Source organism: Oreochromis aureus, linkage group 16, assembly GCF_013358895.1.
Source record: "Oreochromis aureus strain Israel breed Guangdong linkage group 16, ZZ_aureus, whole genome shotgun sequence".
NCBI lineage: Eukaryota > Metazoa > Chordata > Actinopteri > Cichliformes > Cichlidae > Oreochromis > Oreochromis aureus.
In genome coordinates, this window is record NC_052957.1 from 3,342,513 (window position 1) to 3,362,028 (window position 19,516).

General features: G+C 38.9%; 1 protein-coding gene across 2 annotated transcripts in view; it reads right to left on the reverse strand.

The window, feature by feature from the left end:
• The window catches only part of LOC116325699 (transmembrane protein 163-like), a 71,737-nt gene extending 52,490 nt beyond the window's left edge, over window positions 1-19,247 (reverse strand). For both annotated transcript variants that reach the window (XM_039599566.1, XM_031746670.2), the window contains exons 1-2: window positions 18,714-19,247; window positions 7,105-7,224 (exon numbers count right to left, since the gene is read on the reverse strand). In XM_039599566.1, the coding sequence (XP_039455500.1) occupies window positions 7,105-7,224; window positions 18,714-18,915 (322 nt within the window). In that variant the 5' untranslated portion in view covers window positions 18,916-19,247. The remainder of the gene's footprint in view (window positions 1-7,104; window positions 7,225-18,713) is intronic.
• Window positions 19,248-19,516: the final 269 nt, after the last annotated feature.

Here is a 19,516-nt window from a genome sequence, read left to right on the forward strand (position 1 = left end):
ACCAAAGCCGTCAGGAGCTCGGTCTGTGACCCAGCATTTTGAGTTTAGTTTATATTTTTGATTTCTTATGTTATATTGGAAATATGTAAAGTTATTGTGCTATTTTTTAGTTAGGGTTGCGTTGTGTTTAGTCTAGTCTAGGTTTCATCTGTGCCCCTGTGTTTGTGAGTCTTTTCCTGTCTTCTGTGTCAGTCTGTCATGTGTTTCATGTCTACATTTCTCCAGGTTTCCTGTTTTATTTTGAAAGTCTTGTGTTTCCATGTTCATTGTGTTTAGTTTTACTTCCCTTGTGGCATCATGTTTATTTGTGTCAGCTGTGTCTCCCCAGGTGTTTCCACTTCCCCCATTACCCTCCTCTGTATTTAAGTCTTCTGTCTCCTTCTGTTCTTTGTCGGGTTGTCTGTTTGTCTTTATGTCACAGAGTTTCTGCTTCCTACTGTTCGGGTTCATGCTCAAACTCATGTTTGGATTATTTCACAGTTACGTTTGTTCCCGTTCAGTTTCACGTTCTTGTCGCTCATCATAGTTTTCACAGTCTAATTTTCCCAGTTGAGGTTTTCGTTTTCACTCCATAAAAACACCGGCGTTCCCCATCCGTGACAAAAGTCTTGTTTTTTTCTTACACATATGTACTTTAACTGCTGAATTTTTAAAAAAGATTTTCTGAAAACTGGACACCACAGTGTTGTAAAATTTGCTTAAAAAGGAGAACATTTGTTAGGGAGAATCTTAAGCTATAGATTTAACACATATTGTTGTGGTTCTGGTTACCCAGCGTTTATCTTTTAGATCATTTATATTCTCTGATTTTAGTGGTTTTTCATGGTTTTGTCTTTTGTATTTCTAGCTCTCTTAGTTATCCTTTAGTATTTTGGTAGTTTCTAGCCCTTTGGTTTTGTTACTGTGCCTCCCTTGTGTTCCTCGTGTTACGTCTAATTATCCTGGTTTCTGTGTTCGTGTATTTCCTGTTTTACTTTGACAGTGCCGTGTCCTGTGTTAGAGTATTCTGCTTCCTCCCTGTCTCGTGTGTGTCATTAGTCCCAGCTGTGTTTCCCTCCTGGTCCTCGTTACCCTCTTGTGTATTTAGTCCTCTATCTTCCTCTGTCTGTTGGTTTGTCTGCCTTTCTCCCGCCGTGTTTCCATGTTTCAGGTTTCTTCTTTTCAGACGTGACACATACTGAGAGTTTTCTTGAATATAAAGGCTGTATTCATGGGAATTTTTAAAAAGATCGTTCTCCTCTAGGTCTTCTGGTTTTATGAAGGTCTTTCAAAGATTTTCTATGAACATTAGCTGCTTGTTCGCTCATTTTCAGTCCAGTCCTCGTACTTGTACCTGACCATTTTCAGAATCGTGTTTGTTTTAGTTCGCTAAGCCCCTTAATACTGACCTATGAATCATTCAAGCATAAAAATGCACCATAAACCAAAGCTGTGTCTACACATAACAAAATAGCTCATTTTAAATGGTATCCTCGGGCGCTTCGCTACAAACAGCTTGTTTCAAAAAAACTGAATTTATGAAGATGATAAATGCTAATGCTAACAGTGTGAGAGGCATCAAACTGTATGTTTTAACCAACAAGGTGAAACTAAGGGAAAAATCTGCAATATAAACCCTTTAAAGACAAAAAAAAACATTTATAGTGTAAACTATTATCTCCAATAAACAAGTTACACACCAGAACGTGTTTGTGATACCTGTATTCAGTCAAGAGAGCATTATTTAATCGAGTATTGCACTGAATGAGTTTATGAAGTCAAAGAAAATGAGCCTGAGTAGAGACGAGCGGAGTTTAATCTGTGACAGCAGTCTGGCAGGTCAAACAGGGGTGTCGTTGTGCCTTCAGCACATGTCAGAGATTACAAGTTTGTGCAGAGGTTGTGTTACAGAGCTACGTTTTTTCTGCATGCTGGGTTTCAGCTACTTCTGTCTCCAGCCACGCAGTCGTGGCACACATAGATATCCATAAAGTGCTGGATTATTTATAACTATGTTGGGCTTTTGCTTTATGTATCTGGGTTAAATCACAGTAATTACGTCCCGACTGCATGAAGAGAAAGAAGGGAAAGTAAACAAGAAGCACAGAGGAAGACAGAAGAGTGAAGGAGAAGCTGCTGAAGCCAAATCTATTTATTTCTTTTTCCTGCTGTCTTACTCTTACTCTGCTATATTTATAATTTCACAGTATTTTAGTAACATTCTTCCTCTTTTATGTCCTCTACTTCACATCCTGTCACTACCGCACCACCACATTTCCCTCTTTCTTCTTCCGTCTTTCTAAATCTTGCTTTGGCGTCTTCTCAATCTCAGCTTTATTCCCCTCGGCCATCCTACTACTTTAACCCTCTTTTACTCATTTCTACCACAATCTTCTTCTTGCTCAAAAATTAAATGGTTGTTGGCAACAGCCCTGATTGATCTCATGGCTGCCTATTAGTGTGGAGGCCTATAGCCTGCTCCTAGATGTCCTAGAGGCACTCTGAAAATCATTCCTGTTGGTGTGCAGTCAGTCCCTACTCTGAGCGTGGAACAGCTTCTCAGTGCCTGGCAAGCACCATAAAATGTACCATAAGGCAGAAATCCTCTAATACTAACAATTCACACAAGAATCTTTAATCAAAAACACTAGAAGGCTTTATATGTTTATTATAAGCTGGTTGATGGCAACACAGAAAAATCTATTTTCTACTTGAAGGAAAGGTGAGTGTTACAGTCACGCATGATGCAAAAACACCTGACTTTTATATGTAAGCCTGCAGTTCTTGTCTCCAGTCATAACAACACATCAACATAATTCTCAGACCACAAAACTAAAAACTAAATAGTACGTTTTCATGCATTGTGCATCCATTTTCAATGAATACAACAAAATTAAGACTGGAGTAGAATTGGTTTGATGCCCTGTGCATCATGTGAATACTGTACTAAACTGCATCTAATATTATGTAAAGACTTACGTTCGATGTCTCATATTTTTACATATTAGTCGTGTATATTTATGTAGAGTGAAAAAAAATGAAAGTTGAAGGAGGATGACAGGAACTACTGTGAAAATTGTTTATTTTTTTCAATAGTTATCTGTTTTATCTGTCTATTTATTTTATTTTTAAAAAGAAATTTTCATTGATTTCATCATCCTGAATATGAATATCAAAATACTTGCCAAGATTACCAAGATATAAAGGAAATGTTGTCGTCATCTTCTAGTTTCCTGTGTTTCTCAGTCACAGAGTTCATATAATTACCTGCTGGACAGCTTAAAGCACAGAAATGTTCCTGCTCCTTTCTCTTCAGGTGTGGTCTGTGCTTTCTCTCTGAGTCTGATATGTCTGATAAAGCCTCAAAGACTTGTACCACTTTCACAGGTGAATACCTAACCACAAAAGGCAGCTTCTCAAGAGAGCAAGCTCACCCAGAGCAGCCAATCATGACCGAGACATTCGAGAGTCAATACAATTGAAAGTAAAGCAGAAGAGGCTTGCAGTGAACCCTTCTCCTTTCTAAATGTTAAAGTGCTGCTAAAGGTCACGGAAGGCTAGAGGATCATTGCAGATTTCCAGGGAGAGAGCTGAAGACAGAGAAGAAGAGGAAAAGGAAAACTAGAAGGGCAAAAGCTAAAAGGCAAAAACAGGATCCAAAAACTGAGTTTTGTTTAAACATGTCCATTTGAGAAAAACTCATAAAAGCTATATCTATGACAGTAGGTATTTTGATTTTGATAGACTCAAACTATATTTTTGCCTTTGCCAGCAAATCACAGAGAAAGAAATAATGAGTAAGGAGGGAGATATATGCTGAGAAAACCCATAAAGAGGAAATACATTGACAAGATGTAAAACATAAAAAATGGAAGATGGTGGGCCTGAAAGTGGGAGAAACTAGGGCACAAGCAGGAGGAAACGACACGCTGGTATTCTTTAAAGTTGAGCCATCGCAACCACTAAATCCCCGGCACTGCCTGCCAGGACTCATCACGCCCAGTCCTGCCTCGTCCCCTGGTGCCATCGTACCTTCCAGAGCTTCATTCCTCCATATCCATCTGCCTCTCTTCCCTCTACTGCAGGTGGCAGGAGAGGAGACGGAGGAAGCAATGCATCCATACTGTAATTTTCTGACCAAGTTCCCCTGACTCGTCTTCTCAGGGCTGCGTTTAGGAGACGTGGAAAGAAGCGCATCTACACATCCGGGTACCTTCTGCTCTCTTGTTCTTGCTTTTTTCTCTCTCTCAGTTTAGAAGTTCATATTTTAGTGGGTCATCCTGTTCTTCTGCTGAAGTCTCTGTTCTCTGTGTGCTGAGAGTCAAACAAAACACACACACACACCATTCTACATTTCGCCTCTTTCTCCTCATTCATCCCTGCACTTCCCTCTGTGAGCTGTATTAATTCATGCCAACATTGACAATAGAATATTTCTTTTTTCTCATCTTGGTCTATTTTTACACATACAGGTTGTAATTTTTTTTTAATGGACTGAATCCTGATTCCTGTGGGGCTGAAGAAGAAGTGCTACTTATATCCAGATTTCATCAGCTAATTAAAAATGTGTTTTAATTATGAGTTGATATCTGTATTATATTATTATAATATTCTTTTAAATATGGGTGGCAATTTTAGGGACAATCTGTGTGCAATGTTAATTGCCCCTTGGGGATAAATAAAGTCTTTCTGATTCTGATTCAATAATCGATTTAGCATGTTTTGAGGAGCTGTGCTAAAGCACCAACAACAGCACAAACAAGAGCAAAAATAACCCGTATTACTGGATGTTGCATAAAAGACAGACCACACCGTCCTCCTCCCCTGCCACCTCCTTCACCTCTTTGGGGATGATACCTGCTGGCCATAACATGAATATTCTCTCCAGCGTCTTGTGGGTGTGTCTTCAGGTCTCCTCCATGTTATCTGGAAACCAATCTCACACTATCTTTAAAGTGAGCCCAAAAATTCTTTAGAGGAGACTTTGTTTGCTAAATGGATCATTATCCATAGCTAAGGACCGAAGCACAGTTTTACCAGTAAATCAACAGCTTTGCCTTTGGGCTTCACTGTTTTAGCTAATCACTGCAGACCTTGCACTGGCCCAACTGTCAGTTACCCACGTAGTTCATCCAACACTCATGAGCAAGAATGCAAAATACTGCTGCTTATTCACTTGAGACACCAGCTCACTCCAAACTGGAGTGGACGAGCCAGCCTCTACCAAAGGGGAGGCGCTAGTTCTCCTCCCTACTGCAAACCCCATCATCATGCTTGGAAAATGAGCTTGTGCTTCATCAGTATTTAATTGAAAAGACAAAAGGCTTGAAAAGGTTGGGACACATCACAAGTTGAATCTTAGCAGAATGAAAAAGCAACGTCCCCTTTGTCACTGCAGACTGCGCCCTCACATATCCTGTAAGTCGGGGGTGTCGAACTCCAGGCCTCGAGGGCCGGTGTCCTGCAGGTTTTAGATCTCACCCTGTTTCAACACACCTGAATCAAATGATTAGTTCATTACCAGACTTCTGGAGAACTTTAAGTCATGTTGAAGAGGTAATTTAGCCATTTAAATCAGCTGCGTTGGAACAAAGACACATCTAAAACCTGCAGGACACCGGCCCTCGAGGCCTGGAGTTCGACACCTGTGCTGTAAGTCATAAGACAAGAAACTGTGTTGAAACTGTTGCACGCAATGTGAAGAACTTCTTTTTGTTCAAATTAGATGAAGTGAGTTTTAACTGCCGAGTGTGAGTTAATTAAGTAGTTAAAGAGGCATGAGGCCAGTGAAATAATTATTACAGCTCTCAGACTATATTTACTTCCATGTTAGACATTATATCGCTTACAAAGGCTTCGAGGATAAACCTGAATTTTGAAAAAGTAAACTTCTGTCAGACATTATTACATGATTTGATGCTGACAAATTAGTTTTAAGCCGTGTAATTCAGAGATTATGAAATTACTACAAGTGCAGCAGAAACAGACCTAACCTCTGCAGTCTAGCTATGATGAAGAAACTGCTTACATCGAGCTTGCAGAATAAGTCTATTTATGCCGAATCCTCACTTCTGTTTTTGTAAACAAAAAGGTTTATAGTGATAAATTACAGCACTGTGCAAAAAGTCTCAAGCAACCCTCATTTCTTTATGTTTTGCTTCAAAACAGCCAGACTTTTTATGGACATTGGCTCCATGAGTGAACATCTCATTTTCATTTCAGAGAAATGGTTTGTTTGTTTGTCTCTTAAACACATTTAACACTGACTTATGAATCATGAAGCATAAAAAAGACAACAACAGACAACAACAGCTCAGATGCTTGTATGGTGATCAAAGCCTTTAGCTAAAAATTAAAGCAGTTTCACAGCAACTCCTGATGTTTTCTTTGGAGCAGTAATGTGTTCAGTGCTCCGTCACTTGGAGTGTGGTGTTATATACAATAGCTATGAATTTCTCCAACACAGCAGCTGACAGAACACATCTGGTGAATTAATATCAGTCTTTGTTGAACCAAACACACAGCGCCAAACCAGAATTTCTTTTAAAAAAAGGATAAATTGCTACAAAACACCAGCAACAAACAGCAAAATGTAGCTTCTGAAATCGATTTCTGAGATTCAATCATTTTCTTTTCCCAACGGCACCTTTATCACGTCAGCATAGGTATCAGACACGCGCTCTTTGTGGTCATACGCTCCAAACATGTGTGATCTGTTCATGTAAATTTCAAAACAGTAGCAGATGAAATGTGCTGGGCTTCAATTTGCTTCACTTTTATAACTGGGAAAGCTTTCAGAAATGCTATGAATATACCGTTTAAGTGCTTTAACTACGGAATCAGTGTTCATTCATCGGCACATTTTTTATGGCTTGGTATGTTAGTCAAATCGTTTCTCCTTTGTGTATGGTTGGATTAAATCCAAAGTGCTAAATGGGATCTTTGTCATGAATTAAACCAGAAAAAAATCCTTTTTAACATTATACAACTAAGTATTTCAATCCTGAGTCTTTTCCAACTCCTTATGAAAGGGGTTTTTTTACTTTAATGTGAGTTTTGACAGTAAAGTGAGAAATAAACAGCTCTATAGCTGCTAAATATGGCCAAAAAATAGCAAAGTCTCACTGAAAGCTGCCACAGCCAGAATAAGAGTGACGACGATGGAGAGCCAAGACACCCAGAGCGCCTTCTTCCTGTAGTTCTGTGCTTCATGGGGCTTCAGGCGCATGCTGCTCTCCAGGAGACCTGCAGTCAGACACATAAACTCTGTTACAAGGACAACTCTCTCTTTTTTTGTCTCTGGTTTGCAAGGTTCATTAAATGAAACACTTTACTGTGTGGTCAGAGGTAAAGTAGGTGGCAATCTGAGTTATTAATACACTTAAAAAGGAGTTCAACTCTCTTTAACCCGGAGTAATTAATTTAGTCTACTGAAAAAACGGTTAAAGGCAATCATGTGTCCCACAGAGAAGAAGTGTTAAGATGAAATCTTGAAGATACAGAAAGATATTCTAATATAGTTTAATTCAACACTTTGCACAAATAACTGGACTGGGGGTGTTTAGTACAGACAGCTCAATGTAATAAAGGTGTACTGTGATCAGTACTTAGAGAAAAAAGAATAAAACAGAGCAGCTACAGCACAGTATGCTGGATTTTTGCAGAAAACTACCCGCTTTGTTTCAGGTACACTTTCAAAAGGGTGTCCGGTGGGAAAAACTCCTGGGACCACTGATGTGCCCTACTTTTCCAGTGCATCCTTGTATAAGAAGAATCTCAGATTTCCTTCAGTCTGAAGGAAGGTCACTGTGAAGATCCATTTAAAAAGTTTCAGTGCAACACCATTTATAATGACTCAACTCCAAAAGGCTGGCAGACGTCTTCATGGGTAATTATTATTGTCTCATCACCTTCCAAGAGAGCATTAGATGTTCATGGAATAATCTGGAAACACAGTTCATACCGAACGGTTTCATTTGAACCTCAACAGCACCCGTATCACTCCGCCACCAGCACTCACAAATTCAAAGCGTATGGACGCAGTAAAGTAGCTCCTTACTTTTAGTGTTAATATCATTGTCATTGTGTTATTGTAAATAACTAAAACTAAACCAAAACTAAATTTAGACATGACAACAACAACTACAGTTGTGAAAAAAAATGTAAACTTACTGAGACAATTTTCTTAATTTGGAAAACTAACTAAACTAAAATATTATAGCGGTATTTGCTAGCTTTAGTATTTATTAGTTTCATAGAAATGGAATAAATAATTCAGGTATTTTAAATAAATCAGACTGTGATATTTTACAGCTTTATTGGAGTGATTTATCAGGCAGCCCACAGACTACAGAGATGTGGTGTTAAAGAAAAAGAGAATAACTCTTGGTCAAGACATTCACATGAATTTCAGGCCTGCTGTGGTGTGAGACTTCCTCGCCTGAAGTCACAGACTAAACAGCCCAGCTTCTGGACTGCCTGAAGCGTTTTCATTGTCATGAAATGTGAGGATGGCTCTGCAGAGTCATGCATTATTTATAAGTCTGAACTTTTACATCCAAAAGTGATTGTAAGGCTGTTGTCTTTTTTCTTCTTCCTTTTTTTTCCTGAAATGTGTCCTGGGGTCTGTCGCAGTCGTCACAAAAACAAGTTGAGAATAGAAATTAATAAAGGGAAAAACGAGACTCTGTTAACCTCTGAACTCCCTGAGCCAAATGTTTGGAATGCAACTTGAAATCAGCTTTTGAGATTTGCTTTAAAATCTTCATTAAATGATAGTTTATGCAAAATTTGTTCATATTCTCAGTTATTACTGAAAGCACAGGTTTTTGTTTGTTTTTTACAGTGGGGCACTGTGCCATGCTCGTCATGAGATATTAAGAAAAATGTATATTTTTCCCACGCAGTAACACAGCTCTGTGTTTAACCTTTATTGGAGCTGAGCCTTTATTCTTCTGGTCAACTCCAATCTAAAGGTTACAGGGGTTACAAGCTCAAAACTCCCTTTAAATGGCAACACAGAACTGCGTCACAGAGGAGGGAAAATCTGCTGATAAAAAGCTGACAAGTCATAAGATCGTTTCATAAAGTGAAAGTGGTTTTACTAAAGGACACGCCTGATGGCTGAACTTGTCTTCAGTGGTGCCAAATTAGAGAAAGAGGAGAGCTATGTTGGGGCTCAAAGATAAAAAATCATCTTTGAAAGAATGATGAACATTAATGCAGTCAGCCAACCCCCTCTGAGCAAGCGCCTCGGTGAAATCCAGAACTGAATTCAAAATCCTGCTCCTCACATACAAGGTCTTAAATAATCAGGCCCCATCTTATCTTAATGACCTTGTAGTACCATATCACCCTATTAGAGCACTTTGCTCTCGCTCTGCAGGCCTACTTGTTGTTCCTAGAGTATTTAAAAGTAGAATGGGAGGCAGAGCCTTCAGTTTTCAGGCCCCTCTTCTGTGGAACCAGCTTCCAGTTTGGATTCAGGAGACAGACACTATCTCTACTTTCAAGATTAGGCTTCAAACTTTCCTTTTTGCTAAAGCATATAGTTAGGGCTGGACCAGGTGACCCTGAATCCTCCCTTAGTTATGCTGCAATAGGTGTAGGCCAGGGGTGTCGAAGTCCAGGCCTCGAGGGCCGGTGTCCTGCAGGTTTTAGATAACACCCTGGGTGAACACACCTGAATCAAATGAGTAGTTCATTACCAGGCCTCTGGAGAACTACAAGACATGTTGAGGAGGTAATTTAGCCATTTGAATCAGCTGTGTTGGATCAAGGTCACATCCAAAACCTGCAGGACACCGGCCCTCGAGGCCTGGACTTCGACACCTGTGGTGTAGGCTGCTGGGGGATTCCCATGATGCACTGGGTGTTTCTTCTTCAGTCACCTTTCTCCAGAGGTGTGGACTCGAGTCACATGACTTGGACTCGAGTCAGACTCGAGTCATTCATTTTATGACTTTAGACTTGACTTGAAAAAAGGTTGTAAGACTTGTGACTTGACTTGGACTTTTACACCAGTGACTTGGGACTTGAATTGGACTTGAACCTGTTTACTTGAAAAGACTTGATATTTTACCCAAATCTAAAATTTAACATACATATTATATAAAAAGTGCGGACCATTAATTCACTTTATTCATTCATTCATTCTTACCACACTCCGTATGTATGTGAGCGTGAGCTGTAGCACAGCCAATCAAATGAACCAGATTTAAAAAAAAAAAAAAAAAAAAAAAAAAACGCTCGAGCCAAAGATGCTCCCAAGAGTAATTTCTTTCAGCTACACAAACTACGAAGTAGTCGAAAAAAAACCGAAATGCAACATGCAAAACATGCAAGAAAAGAATTACAGACGGAGATGGAACAACTTCCAACTTTGTCCGACATTTGAAGTTGCATAAAGAACGGTAGGTGCTGCCTTTTTTTGCTACGATGAGATAGCGACTTAGCTAACTGCATCTTATTAGCAAATGTTCTCCGGGCTACGTTGATGATACTGTTTGGCTTTAACAGGTATGATATGTTTGTCATGCTATTTTAAATCCGGTCCTACAAGCACATCCAAGAATAACATGCAACTTGTTAGCTCACAATTGTCGGTGAATGGTGAGCAGGGTCCGTTTCAGAAAGTGGGTTCTGTAGCTGTACTCAGGGAAGAGAGTTTCTCTCCGTCTCCTCCTCATCATTAACCCCGTAGAGCTACATGTTTATTTTTGTAAGAAAACCAATTACCCCCTTATTTTTTGTTTATTATTGTGAATTATTTTGACATTGTTATGTGTTGCCAGACCATGGTTATATTTCATTATGCCAGTGGATGGTGCTCTTGCATTGCCGTGGAACTACCAGAGAGACTCTAGCTATAGGCTCTGTGCACGCGCAGCTCAAAAATAAATGAGCTCCGGCCTGAGCAAGATGCTAACTTTGGTGTCCTCTCTATTAATCCACAGGTACTAACAAACAAACTTTTATGTTACCGAACTGGTTCTAAATGTCATGTAAGTTGAGTAACAACTGTTCGGCTATATTTTGAGATGAGAGTTTTGAGACGCCATGTTCAAAAGTAATAGCGTATATGGCGCGAATGTGGGGAAAGGTGTGAATGTGAGATGGGTTATTTTGGTATGTTGTTATGCTTTAGCCGCGAGTGTTTTGTTTAAGTTGTGAGTATGTAAAGTCATTTTGAATTAGTTTGTATTTATTTTGCTTTTGAGAGAATGCTTTTTGTAACTTTATTTTTGTTTATGAACTCTTTTATTTTATGGGAAGAATGCATGGTCTAGTGTGATTTGTATTGTGTATATGTGGAGAAATAAATGAGCTCCGGCCTGAGCAAGACGCTAACAGTTTGCTCATATTTGGCTACGCAGTGCTCTCTAGCCTGTGTGCCGCTTGTTGCCGGTCTAGATTCCCCTAGGTTTGGTGCCGGTAACATATGGTCGTGTTTAACTTTTGCATGTCTGAGCCAGGGAAAAAAAAATTTGGTTAGAAAATCTGGCCCACCTTAGTGTGTAATTGAGTAGTCCTGCTATATATGGCCTTTTTCTTCTGTCATTTATGTCAATACATCAAATAAAATACTTATGTTATTAGCTGTTGTTTATTTGCAAAGGTCAGTTATTCTTAACAGGGATGCTAAACATTGCTTATTAGAACTGTATGCAGAGTTTTGAGAAAAGTGTTTTAATAAATATTGTTTATATATTTTTCATTTATATTTTTTATTGTCTGAAAACTATGAGGGTTTAAGTGTTAACAGTTATTTAGGATTATTAGGATCAACTTAAAGTCAAATGAATGGCTGTAATGGAATTTCTGACATGAGTCTAATATGCTTACCTCTATCAGATTTGAAGAATACCAGATGAAAAAGAGGATCACAAATGAACCTCAACAGCCTTCCATATCACAGTTTATGGACACTTGTGCCGGACAGTACAGCATGACTCATCCACAGCAGAAAGCTATCACGAATGCATTATTAAGTGACTTGATTATTGGTTGCAACCTGCCCCTTTCTATTGTGGAAAACAAGAATTTTCGGCACTTTCTGACGGTAGTTGACAGAAAATACAGCCCGGTATGTCGCAGAACAATTATATCAAAAACAGAGAACCTCGCTGCTGAGAAACGTTCAATGTTAAAAACTCAGTTGAGCGAGACTGATCATGTTTCAGTCACTGTGGACATTTGGTCAGACCGAAGGATGAGGGGTTTCCTTGGTATCACTGTGCACTGGATACAGAAAGAGACAGAGCGGATGCAGCTAAAATCCAAACTGCTGGCCTTTGACCGCTTCAAAGGATTACACACTGGTGAAAGAATCTGTGAGAAATTTGAAGCTATATGTGACGAATACAACATCAAAGATAAACTAAACTATATTATTATTGACAATGCTGCCAATATGCGGAAAGCATTCACTGTGTGCTTCCCCACTGAGCAAGGTGAGGAACATGATGATGATGATGGTGATCATCTTGACGACCCAGAGCTCTGGCACGACTTAACCTTGGAAGATCAGGAAACAGTAGGTGCTGCTATGGCAAAGACACAGCGCCTGCAGTGTTTTGCGCACACTTCAGCTGGTGGTGAAAGATGGTTTGTCAGAGACCAAAGTGGCATCTCCTTCACTTTCAAAGTTATCTAAGCTCAGCTCTCTACTGCACACAAGCACAACATTCAAAGATGTGTTTGAAGCTGAATTTGGTGAACAGAAAGCGATCCCTGCAGCTGTAATCACAAGATGGAATTCAACACTGAGACAAGTGAAGGCAGTTCTCCAATGTGAACATCTAAAACTCTGTGCTGTTCTTGAAATGGCTGGGCACAAGGAGTTATTATTCACAACACGAGAGTGGAACCTGTTGAAGGAGATGGTGGACATATTGAAGCCTTTTGGAGAAGCAACAGATTTGACACAAGGTGAGAAAATAGTCACGATTAGTGCTGTTGTTCCATCTGTGCTGTCCCTCAATCACCACCTTGAGAAACTGAAGCCTCAAGTCCGTTTCCTGAATGGTCTGGTCAGGAGCCTCCAAGCATCTTTGAACAAAAGATTTCTTGGAATCTTTATCAGTGTGCGAATGGCTAGAGCAGAAGATGGGATCACTGCCCCTTTTCAGATCCAGTGTACCTTAAAGCAGCTGCTTTGGATCCAGCATTTTCTCTGTTGTGGGTGGAACACCATGTGTTGGGCAGTTGTGACATAAAGGCAGAGGTGACACAAAAAGTTAAAGGTAAAGATTGAATATAGTTTTTTTTTTTTTCTGTTTTTTTTTTTTTTTTTTGTCTAAAATTGTAATAAAGGCTCTTTTGCTGTTGTTAATTTGTTTTGCCAGATCTGATCCTGCAAGATGCGGCAAATCCTGCAAAGTCAGAGCAACCTGTGACTCCTGGTGAGGAACATCAAGAGGACTCTGAAGATGGAGGACTCTTTGCTGCTTACTGTAAGAGGCAGAAGAAGGATGTGGGGAAGAGTCCAGCTCTACAGCTAAGTCACTACCTGGATATTGCTGATGGACAGAGCGCCCTCTTGTTCTGGGCAATGAACATGCAGACTCTTCCTTCTCTGTTTCATGTGGCCACCAGAGTTTTGGCAGTACCTGCATGTAGTGCTCCTGTGGAGCGAGTTTTCAGCTATGGTGGCATCATTCTACGGCCTCATCGTGCACAAATGACTGACAGACTTTTGGCCAATTTGGTCTTTTGCAAATGCAATGCAGAATAGTTAATAGTTAACTGAAATAACATAAAGTGCACATTCTTGTTCATTGTTCATATATATATATATATATATATATATATATATATATATATATGTATATGTATATGTATATGTATATGTATATGTATATATATATATATATGTATATGTATATATATATATATATATATATATATATATATATATATATATATATATATATATATATACACATATATATATATATATACATATATATATATATATGTATATATATATATATATATATATATATATATATATATATATATATATATATATATATGTATATATATATATATATATATATATATATATATATATATATATATATATATATATATATATATATATATATATATATATATATATATATATATATATATATATATATATATATATATATATATATATATTTATTTTGTACATAAGGAAATGTTTTGTTTTGTACATAAGGAAATCTCAGCAGTTTTTGTTTCAACAGGAAGTTCTGCTTTTGCATTTTTCGCTGAATGTTTATTCTGTGAATTTGTAATTTAGAGGAAGACTATTCTTGCAGCAAAGTTTAATTGAGCTGTGCAAGGTGCAATTTCAGAATTAGTTTGTGCATATTTTGTAAGTTACTTGTTTCATCAGGTGATGAGATTAATACAGATTTTAAAAAAAGAACACATGGTCTATTATTTCCACCTAACATATAACTGCAACATTGTTTTTAAAAAAAAGACTTGAAAGGACTTGAAATTCAAAGTTTCGGACTTGGGACTTGACTTGAAAGTTGTCTGTCTTGACTTACGACTTGACTCGGACTTGCTTGACTTTACTTGAGACTTGACTCTGACTTGAGGATAAAGACTTGAGACTTACTTGAGACTTGCAAAACAATGACTTGGTCCCACCTCTGCCTTTCTCACTCACTATGTGTTACTAGACCTCTCCTTCCTACTTTTGCCAAAGTGCTTGCTCATAGGGGGTCATATGATTGTTGGGTTTTTCTCTGTATGTATTATCGTAGGGTCTATCTTACAACAGCACCTCGAGGCGACTGTTGTTGTGATTTGGTGCTGTATAAATAAAATAAAATGAAAGTTGAAAGTTGAAATAAAAATTGGTGACAAAACTCCCTTTCAACAGGAAGAAACTTTCAGCAGAACCAGGCTCGGGGAGGGGGGCGACCGTCTGCTGTGACAGGTTGAGGTGAGGGGAGGAAGACAGGATGTGTAGAAGAACACCAAACGTTGTTTACTGTCAATCTGTTCATATTTTAATTAATTCAACTCAATTCCATTTTATTTATATAGCACCAAATCACAACAACAGTCAAGGCGCTTAATTGGATTCCTTCAGATTCACAGAATACATCACGCCGCACATACCCTGAGTACATCCAACAGACAGTCAAATTTCCCTTCAGTTTCCACAACAGCATCATGTTTTCAGAGAAGCTTGTTGCTCAGCGGTCTTTGTTACAACCACATTTCAGAGTCGCTAAGTGACTCTTGCACCACCGGTGCCGTGATGCAAATTAAGTCCATTACTTTTATTTGACTTCCTTTTTTAAATGAGACCTCTTTTGTTTCGTGAGTCTCCAGCTCACCCTGTGCACAGGCTTTCTTGCTGCCACCTAAGACTGTTAGTCTTACATTGGTGCAGACAGAAGGAGACAAGTCAGATAGACCATACAGCAACTCAGATATAATCCCTCACCAGATTCCCACCAGTGAAAGCTACCAACTGTTCCAAATAAAACTTTGGTTTAGTTTCAAACTTGGTCCAAACTATACAAAAGCAGTTTGCACCCTAATAGATATAAAGAATGTAAAACTATATCTTTTAAAAGATGCAATATAGCTCCAATATCTTTAATCAAGATAGTAAAAAGCCCCCAGTCTGCATGTAATTAGTTTATGAGGACTTAAACTTGATGTATTAAGTATTTGATATCTTTTATGGATCACAACAATAATTTACTGTTCAGTGTCAAGCTTGTGTTTGTATTATCACAAAGTATAAATGACAAAGTATAAATTTGTCGCCATGAAGGGGAAAACAGCAAAACTCAACCTTTTTTGGTAACACTGTGACGCAGAAAAAAATTTATCCTGTGACTCATCGTCACTAATCTTTTGCTCTAGCTGCAACAGATTTTATTTTTAAGGCAAAAGCTCAAAGAAAACCAGAAGAGTCACATGGGCTGTGCACAAAGGGAGATGAAAATCATCTGGACGACTGCCATCAGAGCAAACTGTGATTTCTGTGTAATATTATTGGGACAAAGATTCATTAATATGACTTTAAACCAAACATGCATGGTTTATCAACAGTTGTAAAAGGCCAGCTAAATGCTACAATATCAATGAATCATGCTTTATGACCTGTTTTATTTGATATTTGTTCTGAAGAAACTTTTCTTACAACCTGAGCTGAACGTGCTGTAAACAAGGTGCAAAGAGTGATTTTCTATGGATATTGTATAGTGCCTTTCCATTCTATTAGAGCACTCAAATTGATCATATATTGCACCAACATGAAGTGCCTTAGTCAAGTGCTGAGCCGCCTCTAGACCACCCACTAGACCCCTCTCTTGAATTTGAGTTGAAATGTATCAGCTTGGGATAGACACGATAATTAGGAATAACTTGTATTGATGTTAAGTGACTTTAAAAAAGGGGCAAGATTACCCATAACAGAGTCACCAGCTCTGTATATACTTCAGTGCAAAATCTTACTAACTAATACACTGTTTTATAAATGATAAATAAAAATGGCCTATGTTTTTTTATTGTTTACTATCAGCTAAAAGATAAATAATAATGCCTTTAATAATATCTGCTAATCAGTTAATAATTGGTTTGTAAACTATCTATGAACATTGGATTTATGGCGTTTGTAAAATTATAACTAACGTTGCAAAACTTAAAATAGTAAGAAATGCTCTTTAGTAGCTCTGTGAACGATGTTTGGTTTTTCAATACTTGAATTAAAGAGAAAGAGTAAAACAGTAAAAAAGAGTAAACTCAGTTAAAACCTTAACTAACCAATGTGTGTGTGTGTGTGTGTGTGTGTGTGTGTGTGTGAGTGTGTGTGTGAGAGAGACTGAGGGGGAAGTGGGACAGCATGGTAAATCACTTTGCTCACATGATCTCCAGCTGGGGGATCAGACAGAAGGCATGTGCTCAACATCTCCTCGTACGTCTCTCTGACTCACACACAAGCTTGTGTGCATTTGCGCATGTCTCTCTCTCAATGCTCAACTCCTTCACACCTTTCTCTTCTAAAAATGATGAACATCAGGCACACAGCTCAAACAGCAGATTACACATCTCCCATATGAACACATGCATAAGGAAATACAAGAGAGATACTCCTGAGAGGGGTGTGACAAACCTTTTGTAACCCTGCTGTATGCCTTACTATCATCGGTCATCAATATGTGCACCATGTCATGTGTATATCTTCATTAGTAAAATATATATAAACAGCATTATTACAGGATATATTTATCATTTATGCAAATCAGAAGTGTGAAGAAAAAAAGACTGGGGGAGGGGGGGTGAAAGAGAGGCTGTGAAAGTGAAAAATACTGAATGAAATGTGTGTGCATGATGTACAGCAGCAGTGCTTAAACCACCATGCGTCTGTTTCACTCGTTTGTTGCTGTTTTTTAAATGAAGTTTCCTCTTTTTTTCTCTCCTTACAGATTTTTAATATTGCTGTAAGTAATTACTTTGATTTATATCGCCTTGTTTGTTATCATGAGAGGTACCATGGCATTGCAAACATATCGAGGGGATCCCCACAAATTTATGGTCCGTTTTTGCAAGAATCTAAGACCTGATGTTTGGGTTCGTTGTAACAGCGCCTTCTAATGGCTGCAGTTATAATCAAAGGGACAGCAGTCCAGTGATGTGGTTGCACAGCCATCGAGTCTGCACAGGATGGAGGTTAAGGTTGACAACAGTGACACTAGCCACAGAAGACTGCTGTTCTTTTTCCATTCCAAACAGGAAGCCACTGTTCCTTTTAACAATGACTAAAAACAAGGGTCTTCTAACCAAAACCTTAAACTTTCCATAAACCTAAAAAAACTGGAGGCAAAAACGTTGGGAAGATTGTTCAGGAGGTTTTTTGGTCAATTTTCAACCAAAAAAAAAAAAAAAAAAAAAAATTTAACTGACTACAAATAATACGCTACGCTGCCTTAAGGTGATTTTTAATACACACAATGTTCCAGTTTGTTCTTCTGCCCCCTGACGTGTATCCTAAAGCTATTCCAAGCTTGAGTATCAGTCTTGTCTCATCATTCAGTGTGATCCCAGACATGGATTTCAGCTCTTAGCAATAATCCATCAGAACATTAATACATTTCAGCAGTTTATTATTATTGCAGACATGCTTGATCACATTGCAAGACTACTGGGAGAAACACTGTTTAATCAGCATGTCAGCAGATCCAATAAACATTCTTTATATTTAATCAGAGTCTCAATTACAATACAGGCAATAAGTTTATTTTTTTGTTTTTTAATTCTCTAAAGCGTTTTTGAAGTGATTAAGCAAATGCAAAGGCACACTGGAGGGTTTGTGAAACATATAAACAACTAGCGTCTGTAGCATGTCTTTTTTAAAAAGGCAACTTTTTCCAAAGGCAATGTAGACCAATGTCTGCAAATGAATGAATGAATGAATGAATGAATGAGTCTAAGAGCTGAAGCGATTTTAAAGCTTTAAACTTCACTTTGAATTTGGTCATTTTGTCTGGTATGAATCCTGCTGATGAATGGTTGTCATTTATTATTCAGGGAGCAGACTAAAAATATCTCACATGAGTAAAAATAACCATCCCATCTCCACAGCCCACCCCCCCAACCCCCAAAACACCATCACATACATACACACACACATACATACACAAACACATGCACATGAGCATCCATAACTTTCACAATGCATCCCCAAACCTGCCATAGGTGTGTCAAGTTACCTTCTCCCTCCACCGTGTCTGTGATTTTCATCTCCTGGCCCACGGTGAATGACTCGGGCTCCGTGGGGGTTTTGGCTTGCTGGTGATTGTGGTTGGTGAAGCCATCCGGGGCGCACTGGCCGTTCCGCACCGTTGCCGGGCAGGGATCCACAACAGTCGGGTCTGGGACGGGGTAGGACTCTTGGGTCACCTGGTCTGTCATTCTTACTGCGGTTGTTTTGCTTTCAGTCTCAGAGGAAGATGAGGATGATGGAAAAAAGATTCACAGCGGTTCGATAAGTGCAGCAGCCATCCAGCGCGTCCAATATGCCACCGGTCGACTCAGTTGCGCAGAGGGGAGAGAGAAGAGATGGCGATAAGACAAGATGGGAGATAACGGATTTATCTTCGTAGCATCAGCAGCGAAGCAACTCCCTCTGAGAGAAGTGAGCGCTGTAGGATCAGTGCAAACACCCAGCTGGCTGAGCCACTTAGACACAGTTTAGGGTTAGATGCGACAAAGCGATAAATTGCTGAGATCTGCTGTGAATCAAGCAGGCGGTACCTTCAAGTTTTCCCCCTCCTCCCCTTCTTCTTTCTCTCCTCCCATAATTCAGCTGTTAATTCAGAATCAGTACATGCAGTGACATCTGCCCGAGTTAGCCAAGCATTTTTACTCTTTCACTTTGAGTTTGCTGTGATTTATACGCACAGGAGACCTGTAGCCCAAAGCCCAGACCTTTACACAGGCATCCAATAAGCTACCGAGCAACTTAACATTACCCTGCTGCCACAGATGGCCTTAATGCACGTTAGTAAATTGT